Below are 13,629 nucleotides of genomic sequence, written 5' to 3'. Positions count from 1 at the left end.
GCGATTTTTCGGATTTATCTGTAATACAAATTTGACGTCAGGTGACGCGAAAACAGCTTTAATACTGCTGAATCTCGATGACGCTAATAATTTAGTTTGTAGCCCAAGAAAATGCCTACCAGGGGGAACGCGCTGTTTAGAAAAGTCACAAAAATCGGAAGGACAAGCATAATCCTTAATCTTTCACCTTATTTAGACGACGATCACATTCTTTTCCTTCGAGGACGTATCAACAGAATCGGCGGCACACCGAAATCCAAAGCTCACAAGATTATTGATCTTTTAATAGACTATTTGCGACAGAAGTACACGAAGTGCGACAGCTTTATTGCATAACTGAGAGAAGACGCAAGAACTGTCGGGTCAGGCAACAGCCGCTGTTTTAGTGTAAAGTTTCTTAATTAGGCCTAAGTATGTACAAATCGCTTAATTGGTCGCAAGCCGACTCTTTCTCGGTCACTCGACTTCAACGGGCCTATCTTAGGCCCTAGCGTGCCTAGCTTTAGCTAGCTCAACGTTATCGAGAGCTTCAGCTTCGCAATGTCTATTCGGGCCACACTCTTTGTACAGACCATTAAGTCCCTGCATGCACCATAAACTGGCCTATCAAGGCTTATAATCCGGTTTCATCTGCATGCAGAGTAAACATTCTAATAAAGTTTAAACAAATTAATTCGTCTTTGTATTTTTGTCCGGATAAAGGTCATTAAAAAATCTCAATGACCAAACACCAACAGTGCCAAAATAAACAAGCGGCACTGGAAACTCGGAAATGGGCAGTCTACCAATGGAACGATTGTCGATTAACGAGCTACCATTAAAAAACACGGGAATTGACTTCCTTGGACCAATGGAAGTCAACTTGGAGAGAAGACGCAAGAAGCAATGTCTTTACGTGCTTGACAGTCCGAGCCGTAAACCTAGCCACTCTCTATCCACACACTCTAGTGCTAGAAACTTTCGTTGCCAGAAGAGGAGTTCCCAGGCGAATCGTATCCGACGGAAGGAAATTCAAGGGCGCCAGTCGCTTACTACAGGAGAAGATAAAAAGACTCTTGCAGATCGAAATAAAGAATATCCACCAAGAGATTGAATGGTCGATTATACCACCAGGAGCGCCTCACATGGGAGGGGCCTGGGTCGGATGAACAGATACGTTAAATCCCTTCTAGCAGAAATACTAGAAGAAAATCCTTGAAGAAGGATAAAAAATATCCTTAACCGCAGTCCGCTGACCTATATACACATACAAGCATTATGGTTTCGAAGGAGAAAGGATACATTTGTATCCCGCTTGATAAGAGTTTTCGAATTGCAGGTCTGATCGCAGATAAATTCTGGAAGAGATGGCTAAAAGAGTATCTTCAAAGTTTGATACACAGGCAAAGATGGCATAGGCAACCGACTAGCCTGCTAAAGATAAGTGTCATTGTAATACTAGTTGATGAGACGCACAACAAGGACCTCTGGAAGAAAGGAATAATTTACGGGCTTCGAACAGCAAAGGATGGGCATTGCTACACGAAACTGATCATTCGACGAGTGGCGAGAAGCTTCACATGGTGATTGGTGGATCAAAAGAGAAGAGAGTCGAGTCGCGAGGAGAATCAAGTCGCAAGTTATTTTGGAGAGACGTACAAGTTTTAAAATTTTTTTTCCTCTTTTTCTCAAAGTTCTTCTTCTAAGTTGTAAAGACAAGACCTGAAATAAATAAACACTGAACGGAGAATTATGGAAAATAAAATTACTCAAAAAATGTACGGACTACCAATAAGGCGGAGCCATTGGCAAAATAGGCCAATACTTAGAGAATGTTTTTTATGTTTTTTATATGTTTTTTTTATATAAATCGGAACGACCGGGATCGGCCGACTATATCTTATAGCTGCCATATAACTGGTTCATCGGAAATGGTATAAATTCAGTATTTTTAGAGTTAAAGAGTTTTTAAAATTTTACACTATTTTTCCAAAATAATACGACATGCTAAATTTCGTAAGGATCGGCCGACTATATCCTATAGCTGCCATATAACTGAACGATCGGAAATGACCCAACTTTCGTGTTTTTGAAGATAGAAAGCTGGAACTTGGTATAGATTCTATTTTTGGTCAGTTGATCCAACCTACAAAGTTTCATAACGATCGGTCGACTGTATCTTATAGCTTCCGTATAACTGAACGATCGGAAATGGTATTTGGTAGAAATACCATATTTTTGTACCGTATTTTTGAAGATAGAAGCTTGGGACTTTTTTTTAGATTTTTTATTAAAATTAATTGGTTTTATTATGATATTCTCATAAGGATCGGCCAACTTTATCCGATGTTTGTGATTTATATCCGGTTTTAACTGCAAGGGTATATCAACTTCGGCTCCGCCCGAAGTTAGCTTTCCTTTCTTGTTTATATATATATTTTTAAGAATGAATTTAATAGGATCAGGGTATATTTAATTCGGAGTCACTTAAACCACCAATTGAATTTAAGTTTTTTGATTTCTGTAGAACCATAACGGTTAGGTTAGAATTAGTACCAAGGTAATTTCCATAGCCAAAATAGTAACCACAACTATAAACAAAACTTTAGACCCAACTACAATCAAAATAAAAACCAATACAATTACAGAGATAACCAACGGGGAGGAAATAACTCCCGAGGATTCTCAAATGCCCAAGTAAGATCCATGGACCATACTTTCCTTAAGGGGGGACATCTGAGTAGAATTTTGAAAAAATCGAAATTTTTTTTTTTCGCTTAAAAAATTTGTTAGCGTCTTTAAAATAACATATCAAAAGATAGAGTCCGGCAAAAGTGTCTAAGAGTCGAAATTTTCCATTCTGCGGCGATGCTTCACAGGTATGTCCCACAGTACTTAAAACTTTAAACGCGTTTTTCTCGAAACCGCTTTTTTTGAGTTGGCCGAACACATAACTCGAACAACTCTTAATCTATCGATCTAAAATCGATTGACGGTATACCTATCGATTGACGGTATACTCAGAATACCTATGTCTATCGACACACGTAGGATTTTTTTTATATTTTGCTTACTTTTTTTTTTATCAACAATTTTGTGACGTTTTTTGTTAGTGAAAATTGCAAAATTTGTTCAATCACTCACTATTTTGCAAAAAATCAATATATCAAAAAATCCTATGTGTGTCGATAGCCGTTGAGATACGGAAACTAACCAAACTTGATTTTTTGTTCTAGATCAAAAATTAGGGACGTTAGGTGTTCGGCCATGGCCCCCTTTAAAAAAATAGGTCCTACGAATAAGGGCTGCAGGGCCGCCATTTTTTTCGATTTATTAAAAAAAAATTTTATTGTGTACCTTCAATATAATATAATAAAACCTCATTTACCAAATTTCGATTAGCTGTTTTGATTTGGCCAAAAAAATTCCAGAAAATCCGTTTTTTTGTTGGCCTGTTACTCAGATGTACAAAATTAGTCTCTGGAAAATTGCTAATGTACAATTATAAAATTACCATTCAAAAATATTATGCATCTTTAAAACAAATCCAGATAATTATGAAGAAATAGATATAAACACAATGGTATCTATTAAGTTACCGAGCGTTTTAAGTAACATTCAGTCATACGCTTGATATTTTAGATATTCATATTTATTTTATGCAGATGTAAGCTAATTTATACAATCAGTCGCGAACGATCCAGAATTAAAGGGAACGGTTTGAATAATAATTCGCGGCTTAACGCTTAACAAAGATAAGCGGAGCTACCGAGAACCAAACGAGAGAGTGCGAACGATAGAGACTGTCCTGCACAAGACTGCACGTGCAGGTGGCCGAACGATTGAAAGAGCGAGGGAGGGAGTGAGGGTGCGTTTCAAATGCGCAGAAATGCAATGTGACGTCATAAATGGTACTTCGGCTAGATTTTCCAAGCTTTGTCTAAGTGGCCCGAATTATAGACGGCTGCAAGACCTGACGTCCTCCATTGACTAGAAGAGGAGGCGCCGACTAGAAGAAGAGGAACATCACTAATACGACACTATGCAACAAGGGACTTCACAGTAGGAGGCGTCGTATCCCTGATCGCACAACTTCTGGAGAGAACCTCTGACGCTTAAGCTAGCCCTAAAATAGTGCGAGGAACGGGATGAAATAGGCTGTGGTGCCTTCGTGAACACTTACCGTAATTTGATATGTTGCAGACTTGAGTTAAATGGCAATCCTATAGACATTTGCGACAAAATCCAAGGCGTCGAATCTCGACTAAGCGGCCCTCGGGGAGTAATCTGATGCAGCAGGGCAGAATTGGATCAGGTAAGAAGTATCGCCCCATAACAGACATACAAAAAAGGGCGCCCTATTAACAACAAACGACGATCGAATGTGGCTACAATGCCTTCAAATTTCCAACTGAATGGCCAGAGCAAATGGGGCCTTTGAGAAATATACGCTTTCCAATTTTCTGAGTGGGCCCAAACTAAAAAGGGCCCGTATATGCGCGTTAAATTTATCGGAGTCTCATACGGACTCTCATACGTATGAAAATCTTATACGGAGATTTCTTGTTCATACCTTTGATTAATCCCAAATTATCGCCGAAGGATTTATGTCTAGCGCCTTACTAACATTAACTTTAGTATTAAATACTAGATTTAATATGATAAAAAAAAAAATTTAAAAAAAAAAACCCAAATTCGAAATTTCCTTTACATGCGCTTGAAAAATAAGTGACCCTGCATTTACAAACATCGATTTAGATTAGTGGTCGGCACTCAATTAATTTTTCGGGTCAGTCAGCAGCCACTAAATTAGTTTATAGTTTATTTATTATGCATAAGATTAACACATTGCCTTACTTGGTCGCAAACAGACCGCTCGACTTCAACGGGTCTATCTTAAGAGAGCTTTAGTCCGCTATGTCTATGTCGGGCCGCCCTCTACGTTATCGAGAGCTTTAACTTTGTTATTTTTCGTCGGGCCGCATTTTCTTTTTATTACATTAGGTCACTGCTTAGCCCCATTAAATGGCCCATCAAAATTTGATCATCCAGTTCCATCTGCTTACAGAATAAATAACTTACACCGTGCAATTATTTAATTCGACTTTTGAAAACCACAATGAACAAACACGTTGATATAATTTTAACGAATTAGTATTAAGCTAGGAAGCAAGCTCCTTGAGGCCGCTTCTATTTATTATTTTTTTCCAACGACATATCTTCTTGCTTTTGTCATGCCTATTTCTTGTTGCTATATATAAGTACATATAAGTCCTGTAACAGGAGGATATATACAGAAGTCCTTTTGGTGGGACTTCTCAATTATTTTTAAACTCTAAATGGCGTCTTCCTGTGGTATATACCGCTATTGTATATAGTATATAGTACAATAGCGGTCCCTCCGAAAAAAAGCAGGGACAAGCAGCATTATTAGATCACTCGACGCTAGTACTCAACTTTAACTCTAATGCAATAGCATACACAAAAACTAGAACATGCTCTCTGTCAAGTATGATCTGCTCCTCTGCTCGCAGCTTAACTAATAACAACAATAAAACCAATCACCATTGAAAAAAAAAATTAATGTGTCCAATAACCAAACAAACTAATTAAAAAAGGTGGTTCCTCTTTTTGCGGTCTGCAAATGGCTTAAAAAAAACATATTCTGGTATAACACGGACGAACTAAGCAAACCTAAATCAAAAAACCACTTTGAGCTGCTTCCGCAGAGGTAAAATCTAAACAGTCGTCAAGACCAAACCAACCAAACTTAAACCATGAAACCTCTTATATCGTAGAGTCATTTTTGAGCTACCTTACTAAAACTGGACCTCACACAGACAAACTGACAAAAATTGACAAACAAATAATTGAATAATTTGTGGATCAAATAACCAATATTATGGTCATAACCCTTTTTTGTAACTAAACTTGACAATTAATAAACTAGCAACGGACATATGGAATGCCAATTAAATGGATTACAGCGTCACTTGCTAGAACTACAGGGGAACCGGGATCCTAACTGCTACCAAAGATTATAAAGTACATAGATGGGACATCAGGGCCAAAACGGTCAATTTTTTCGTCGAGCTTGAGGGGGGAACGCACATGCATACGATTCTATTTTTAGAACTCTTTACATGTATCCGTCAACAAAAATGTGAGCCTTTGTATGTATGTGTCACTGCTCGCACGACGGCGTAAAAATGTTTTGGCTTCCAAATTTCAATTTCTCGTTTCTGTTTTCAATGCGGCGATGTGGTAGTTAGTAGAACAAATAGTATTTTTAATTGCTGCAGATCGAGACACGGTGGTAGCATAAGCCATTGAGTAGTTACTCTATTTACAAATTTTCTGTGATCAAATCCTCGTAAAGACATTGAACTTTTTCTTTCTTAAATAATTTTTTTTTTAGAATAATTATAATTATTTTTTTTCATTAATTGTTGTGTTAAAGAAATAAATTAAACATTGTGTCCGGCGAATAAAATTTCGAGGGAGTCCGTCCGGCATTTTATCATCCGACCTCCGTCTTCCGTCACTTATTTTTACAACAACACAGCCACACAAAAAAAAAAAAGTGTCCGGGTTGGGAGATCAGAGTACCCTATCCCCATGTATTTTGGACCGCTGAACACGAATCTGAAGTCCGTTTTGGTCCTGCACGTGTACGTTTCTTCCTAACCTCAAAAAAAGTTTTACATTTTTGGAGGTATGCGACTTTTTTTTTAATTTATTGGATTTTTATGAAACTGGGTACCCAGGGGTTTTTGGGGTCGCTGATTACGAATTTGAAGTCAGATTTTCAAAATTCAATAATACATGGGGATAAGGTACTCTGATCTCCCAACCCGGACACTTTTTTTTTTTTTGTGTGGCTGTGCAATTGATACTTCAAATTGGGTTTTAAAGTAACCGCTAGAATCCATACCAAAAACAGAGCTGAAGAGTAAGGATAGAGAAAGATATTTCTGATCTCTTTGCTCTCACATGGGTTCGATTTGAACGTTTCAAACTTTCATCGTTCCAAAGATGTTACGATTTAACAAGAAAGAAAAGCTAACTTCGGGCGGAGGCGAAGTTGATATACCCTTGCAGTTAAAACCGGATATATATCGCAAACATCGGATATAGCTGGCCGATCCTTATGATAACATCATAATAAAACCAATTACAATAAAAAATCTAAAAAAAAGTCCCAAGCTACTTTCTTCAAAAATACGAAAGTTGATGTTTCTACCAAATACCATTTCCGATCGTTCAGTTATATGGCAGCTATAGGATATAGTCGGCCGATCCTAATGAAATTTGGCATGTCGTAATGTGTTGCCAAAAATAGCTTTCGTGTCAAATTTGAACTCTCTAACTCTAAAAACACCAAAGTTATACCATTTCCGATCCATCAGTTATGTGGCAGCTATAGGATATAGTCGGCCGATCCCGTCCGTTCCGACTTATATACTGCGTGCAAAGGAAAGAAGGGTGTGTGCAAAGTTTCATGTCGATAGCTTTAAAACTGAGAGACTAGTTTGCGTAGAAACAGACAGACGGACAGACGGACATGCTCATATCAACTCAGGAGGTGATCCTGATCAAGAATATGTATACTTTATAGGGTCGGAGATGTCTCCTTCACTGCGTTGCACACTTTTGAACAAAATTATAATACCCTCTGCAAGGGTATAAAAATAGAATTCTCTCTTTCCCTCTTTCATCTGCCAGCCGTTTGTCGTGGAACCCGCTCTCAAATGTTTTCATTTTTACAGCGGGTTCCACGACGGAAAAACTGAAAACATTTGAGAGCCGCACTTATAGACATTTTTACAGCGCACAGTGGTCCGGCTTGTATGAAGAGAGCGGCCAAAAATACTTCTAGTTGAGGTAGGGACTGGAAACTTGGCACAAAATATTTATATTTTCATTCTAAAATAATTAAAATAGTTAAAATCAGCCAGATCGGGCAACTATATTATATACCTGCCATATAACTGATTGATCGAAAATGCTATAACTTTGGTGTTTTTACAGTTAGAGAGTTTTTGTACGAATGCTATATTTGACAAAATAATCAAATAATCAAACAATAATCGACCTACCAAATTTCATAAGGATCAGCCGACTATATCCTATAGCTGCCATATAAATGTTTGATCCGAAATGACCCAACTTTTGTGCTTTTTAAGATAGATAGTTGAAACTTCGTACAGATTCTATTTTTGGTCAGTTGATCCAATTTACCAAATTTCATAAGAATCGGCCGACTATATTTTATAGCTGTCATATAACTGAATGATCGGAAATGGTTTTGGTAGAAATACCAACTTCGGTGTTCTTTTAGATTGTTTGGGAGTTTGGGACTTTTTTTTAGATTTTGTATTGTAATAAATTGGTTATATTATGATATTTTCATAGGGATCGGGTTTTGACGGACGAATATGACGAACCCAACAAAACACAAAATATGCACGAAAACAACAAAACCCAAAATTTGCTTTTTGAACACAAAAAGGGAATAAGTGGGAAAGTTGGCAAAAGTTGCAGCTCAAATTTAAAACATAGTCTAAGAATACATTAATTAGTATTAATAAAAAAGTTTCATCATTGGGAAAGACTAGTATCACAACTTTTTTTTTATTTTAATTCTATGTATACACAAAAATTTGCCAGTCGAAAGGTCACTTATAAAACACTTACTTTAAAACAAAAACTGTGTTGCGTTTGCGTGTTGCGTAATGACATAAAAATTACTCAGTTTTATAGTACATGCCTTTATTTTCATAATTCATTTTATTTGATGGTGATTGGACTCGATTTAATATTTAAATTAAATTCTTTTGTAATATCTAATTTTCAAGCTGAGTTCACTGCAACGATCACGTGTTTTTATTGTCTCTCTTCTCTCACTATTCTTACAACGAAGGAAAGAGAAAGGACAAAAATAAAAATCTTTTTATTGATCTGTTAAGGAATATTTTAAAGACAAAAAGTGACCAATTTCGGACTTTTGTGTTTTTATTTTTGGCCTATGGAATCAACTGTGCAGCGGGTTCCACTACGAGCTGAGGCAATGCTTAGGTTATTTTAATTTTTAAAATGAAATTTTTCTTTGTATGAGATGTCCCATCTATGTACTTTATAATCTTTGCTGCTACCGACATTATGTTTATATCCGAATGCGTTACACTACACAACAACTACCCCAACAAAAAAGCTCAAGGTGGCACAGCAATAATAATAAAAATTAAAAGAAATTGTGTAGAAATGGACAGTTATGAACCGAGTACTATACGCCCTGAAAAAGGCCTCCCTTTCCATGAAAGTTATGAAAGTATGAAAGAGCCGGGAGTTCTCATAAAAGCGTCGAAAATTTTGTGTGGAATTTTGGAAAATATCTTCACTTCCGGGAATTTTAGAATCCCGGAGGAATTGACATGAGTAGCAATGAGTAAAAACCGGGAAATTTCAGTATCGTTCCTCCAGAGCGTTTCCTGGCTCTTTCCCAAATGAATTCCCAAATGCACTCTCAAATTTGTAAAAATACGCACGTACCGCCCAAAGAATTTATGATCATCAAAATTGTCCTAATATTTTATATTAAAAAACTAATGAAATTATATTATATATTTATATATTATATATAAATATATACTAATATTATATATTAGTATATTCTTGTTCGTTTAAAGTTTATATTTCGTAACTTCTTTACTCTGTTCTCCTTATGTACACCATCGAAAACATAGTACCAATTTTATTAAAATGAAATTAAATGTATTTTATATAAACAATTGGAACTTATCAGATATAAACAAATGTGAATTAATGTATGAAAACTTGTTTCACCACAAAAAACTTTAAATCAACTGATATCAAAACAGGGAGACTTTCATCGCCCGCCAACAAAAGCCAAAAGTAACTGTCATAATCTAGGGTATACCCGACAATAACTATCCTTCTTTTGAAAACCATAAAAGGAATTGTCGTTGGTTATAGCCATCTTAGCTACATATGTATGTATATATAAACTCTGATCACAATATTTAAAGAGTATTTTTGAGTCATCGTCAAATTTTTTCCTGTCCTACATTTTCCCCATTCTTTCTGATCACAGATCTCTACCGTCTTGGGTGTTTGTCTTCCAATTTACTTAAAAGCACAAAAAAGTATGCGCTTTCGAACTAAACAACAGCATTTGCCGTCATTTTTTAGCGTTGTCTTGTTCTATCCTGGTCTAGGTCACCCTGCACCGTCAAGCGTTGATAACCGCCACTGTTTTACGTCTTCTTTTTATCCTCAGCCCTACCATATTATAAGTTAGCCTACATTGGTAAAATTAAACCACAAAAGAAAAATATAGGGACTTCTTCTGATCAAACAGATTATTCAAAAAACTAACCAATCCTATAAAACAGACATTCACAAACTTATTAGCCTTGTTGGTACATTTTATTGGTCCGATATTCTGGCATGCACCGATATAAATGTCACCTTGGGAAAAAAAGGTGACAGTCCTATTTTCTGTCTTTTTCTCTCTGAGAATAGTTTATAATTTTATAGTTTACATCCTTTGTCAATAATGGTTTCCGAAAGCTGAGGTTGTTTACACAGACTTTAGTAAAGCATTTGATTCGGTTATTCACTTACTCCAGTTTAATAAACTGAATCTTTTGCGATTTCCTACATACTTCCTTACATGGATCTCCAGCTAGTTAGATGAAAGAACGCAAGGAGTTTTATTTAAAATTTACTATATATTCCCGCTTAGTCTGATCTACACCTGAAGTCCCTCAGGAAAGTCATCTTGTCCCGTTACTGTTTGTTAAAGACTTACACCCTGTTTTAACGAACTTGATAGTACTTATGTATGGAGAGTATGTTAAGCTTTGTCTTCAATACAAATCCACTTTTGCCCAATGCAGACTTCGGTCAGACCTAGAAAATTTTCAAATATTCTTTTTGGCCAATGAATCAATACTTAATGGTTCTAATTGCTAACTTATGTCTTTTTATTGTTGTAGTCATCTCTAGGCTACGTATTTTCCCAATGGGATTGCCTTAGATAAATTTACACGGGTTTATGATTTGGTGTCCTTTAAGACTGAAAACTCAAATTGTTGGACCATATTTTCGCAATGGTTACTAGAGACCCCAATATAGAGTACATCAAGACCGCATAGAATCTGTACAAAAAAATGCCTTACTTTTTGCTCTTAAGATAAAATAGACAATTGTGATAGTTCTTCAACTTCATTCGTATCGTAGCAGGCTCATACTAATAAACTTACTCCCTTAACAAATTATAGTGTCGTTTACCTAAACAAAAGTGTTGTGTAGGATGTATAACTCCGAAAGTATCGGATATACATGTACATATGTAATAGTTATTATGTATGAACGTGTGTTTTATGCATATGTGTTTTAGAACTAGATTAATAAAAACAAGAAAGGAAAGCCTACTTCGGGCGGAGCCGAAGTTGATATACCCTTGCAGTACCCTTGCAACCAAACCAATTAATTACAATAAAATATCTAAAAAAAAGTCCCAAGCTTCTATCTTCAAAAATACCAAAGTTGATATTTCAACCAAAAATTATTTCCGATCGTTCAGTTATATGGCAGCTATAAGATATCGTCGGTCGATCGTAATGTGTCATATAACTGACCAATCGACTTTGGTAGACTTTGGTATTTTTGAAGATAGAAGCTTGGTTTTTTTTTTTTTTTAATTTTTTATTGTAGGTAATTGGTTTTATTATGACATTTTCATAAGGATCGGACAACTATATCCGATGTTTGCAATATATATCCAGTTTTAACTGCAAGGGTATATCAACTTCGGCTCTGCCCGAAGTTAGTTTTCCTTTCTTGTTTATTTCATTTTTTGTTAATTCAAAAGTTTGATTGGGCTCTAAAATAGTATATTTTATGTAAAAGAAAGCTTTTGTACCAAAATTCTAAAGCAAATAAAAAACTACGCTTCCCTATTTATATTTTCCTATGGCAAAAACTTGTTTTGGATGCCGATTTAAATGAGCGAAAAAGACTTAAAATTTAGTAATAAAAGAAAGATTAATTTTAAAATTATTAACATGATTAGGAAAATTTTAAATTGTAAATAAAATTCGCTCAAAAATCTTTACTTAAACGTGACGATCTATTTATAAAGCCAATAAAAAATAAAAAATTTTAATATTGTTCGGATACTGGGTATCGTTCAACAGTTACTTCCTCCAATAGAGTTTAATAATTGAAGTAGTTGAAGCTAAGATATGGACTAATAATTTGAACACTTGTGGTATAACAATGAAAAGCCACATTAAATAAACTTAAATTATTCTTTAATTTATACATAAATTGCGATTTTTTACACTTTTATATATTTTGAAAATTATGCAGTTTAATACGTACCGTACATGTATCGAACAACAAAATCAACACGATTATCCCACGAATAGGCCATTATTACACTGTTAGTTAGTTTTAATCGACATAAAATAGTGAGCTCTAAGGGGGAAAATTAAATCGATAGTTAAATTAGTAGAAATTAAATTTAATAACAACAAATAAATGTAAAAAGGATTGTGTATATTCCACTCTTCTTTAGTAAATAGTAGGTACTAACCTATGGAGTAGCTTACTTTAGACTAACTGAATTTTCTGGTGCTCTTGCCAAAAATCGTATATATTTGCAACATTCTTTGAATTACATGTATCTAAACATTACAATAAAAGCAAATAAGACTTGTAATATACATGCATATACATATGTTAATGCCCCTTTTAAGATAAATGGAACTACAATATATATAGTGGGTATTGTATCCAATGCAACATGTTTACATGTATATATATTTATAAATTCAAATTCCATCCAATCATTATTAATAAAAACGCCGTCCAAATTAAATTGGAAATTCATTTTTTTCTAACCATTTAACTTTTAAATTGTTCAAATCAAACTAATTACTGTACTTATTTATTGGTATGTATTTTTACTTTTTACATGTATGTACTGTGCATGCAAACTTGAACGGATATTTATAGTACAAGCATAATCTACTATAAAACACTTTTTTTTAATATAAAAGTTGTTATTTTAAATGTTGTCTCTTTTTATGCAAACATTTACACATTTGTGCACCTAATAAACAAAAATTAATAAAATTTTTAATTTGCTGATTTATTGATCAAAGCTGTTACCCGAATTAATAAGCAAAAAATAAATAAAACAGGTCTTGAAAAGTAAGTCCTATTGGTAAAATCATGAAATTGATTCTAGCTAACTCAAGCTAACTTCGGGCACAGCCGAAGTTGATATACCCTTGCTGTTAAAACCGGTTATAAATCGGTAAAATTGGATACAGTTGGCCAATCCTAAGAATATCAGAATATAACCCAATTTATTATAATAAAAAATCTGAAAAAAGTCCCAAACTTCAATCTTCAAAAATACAAAAGTTGGTATTTCTACCAAATACATAGTCGATACTACCAAATACTATATCTACCAAATAGATATAGTCGGCCGATAGTTATAAAATTTGGAAAGTCGGATTAACTGACCAAAAATATGATCTGTACTAATTTCCAGCTTTCTATCTTGAAAAATACGAAAGTTGGGTCATTTCCGATCGTTCAGTTGCATAT

At 34.9% G+C, this 13,629-nt stretch overlaps 1 protein-coding gene across 1 annotated transcript in view; it reads right to left on the bottom strand.

The window, feature by feature from the left end:
• Scp1 (Sarcoplasmic calcium-binding protein 1) overlaps window positions 1-12,628 on the bottom strand; it is a 55,213-nt gene extending 42,585 nt beyond the window's left edge. The window contains exons 1-2 of the mRNA XM_017248728.3: window positions 12,605-12,628; window positions 12,391-12,486 (exon numbers count right to left, since the gene is read on the bottom strand). Coding sequence (XP_017104217.1) covers window positions 12,391-12,442 — 52 coding nt within the window. The 5' untranslated portion in view covers window positions 12,443-12,486; window positions 12,605-12,628. The remainder of the gene's footprint in view (window positions 1-12,390; window positions 12,487-12,604) is intronic.
• Between the last annotated feature and the right edge of the window lie 1,001 nt (window positions 12,629-13,629).

This window comes from Drosophila bipectinata, chromosome 2R (assembly GCF_030179905.1).
Source record: "Drosophila bipectinata strain 14024-0381.07 chromosome 2R, DbipHiC1v2, whole genome shotgun sequence".
NCBI classification, from domain to species: Eukaryota; Metazoa; Arthropoda; class Insecta; order Diptera; family Drosophilidae; genus Drosophila; species Drosophila bipectinata.
The sequence above is the reverse complement of the archived record's forward strand: the minus strand, read 5'-3'. Positions and strand labels throughout refer to the sequence as shown.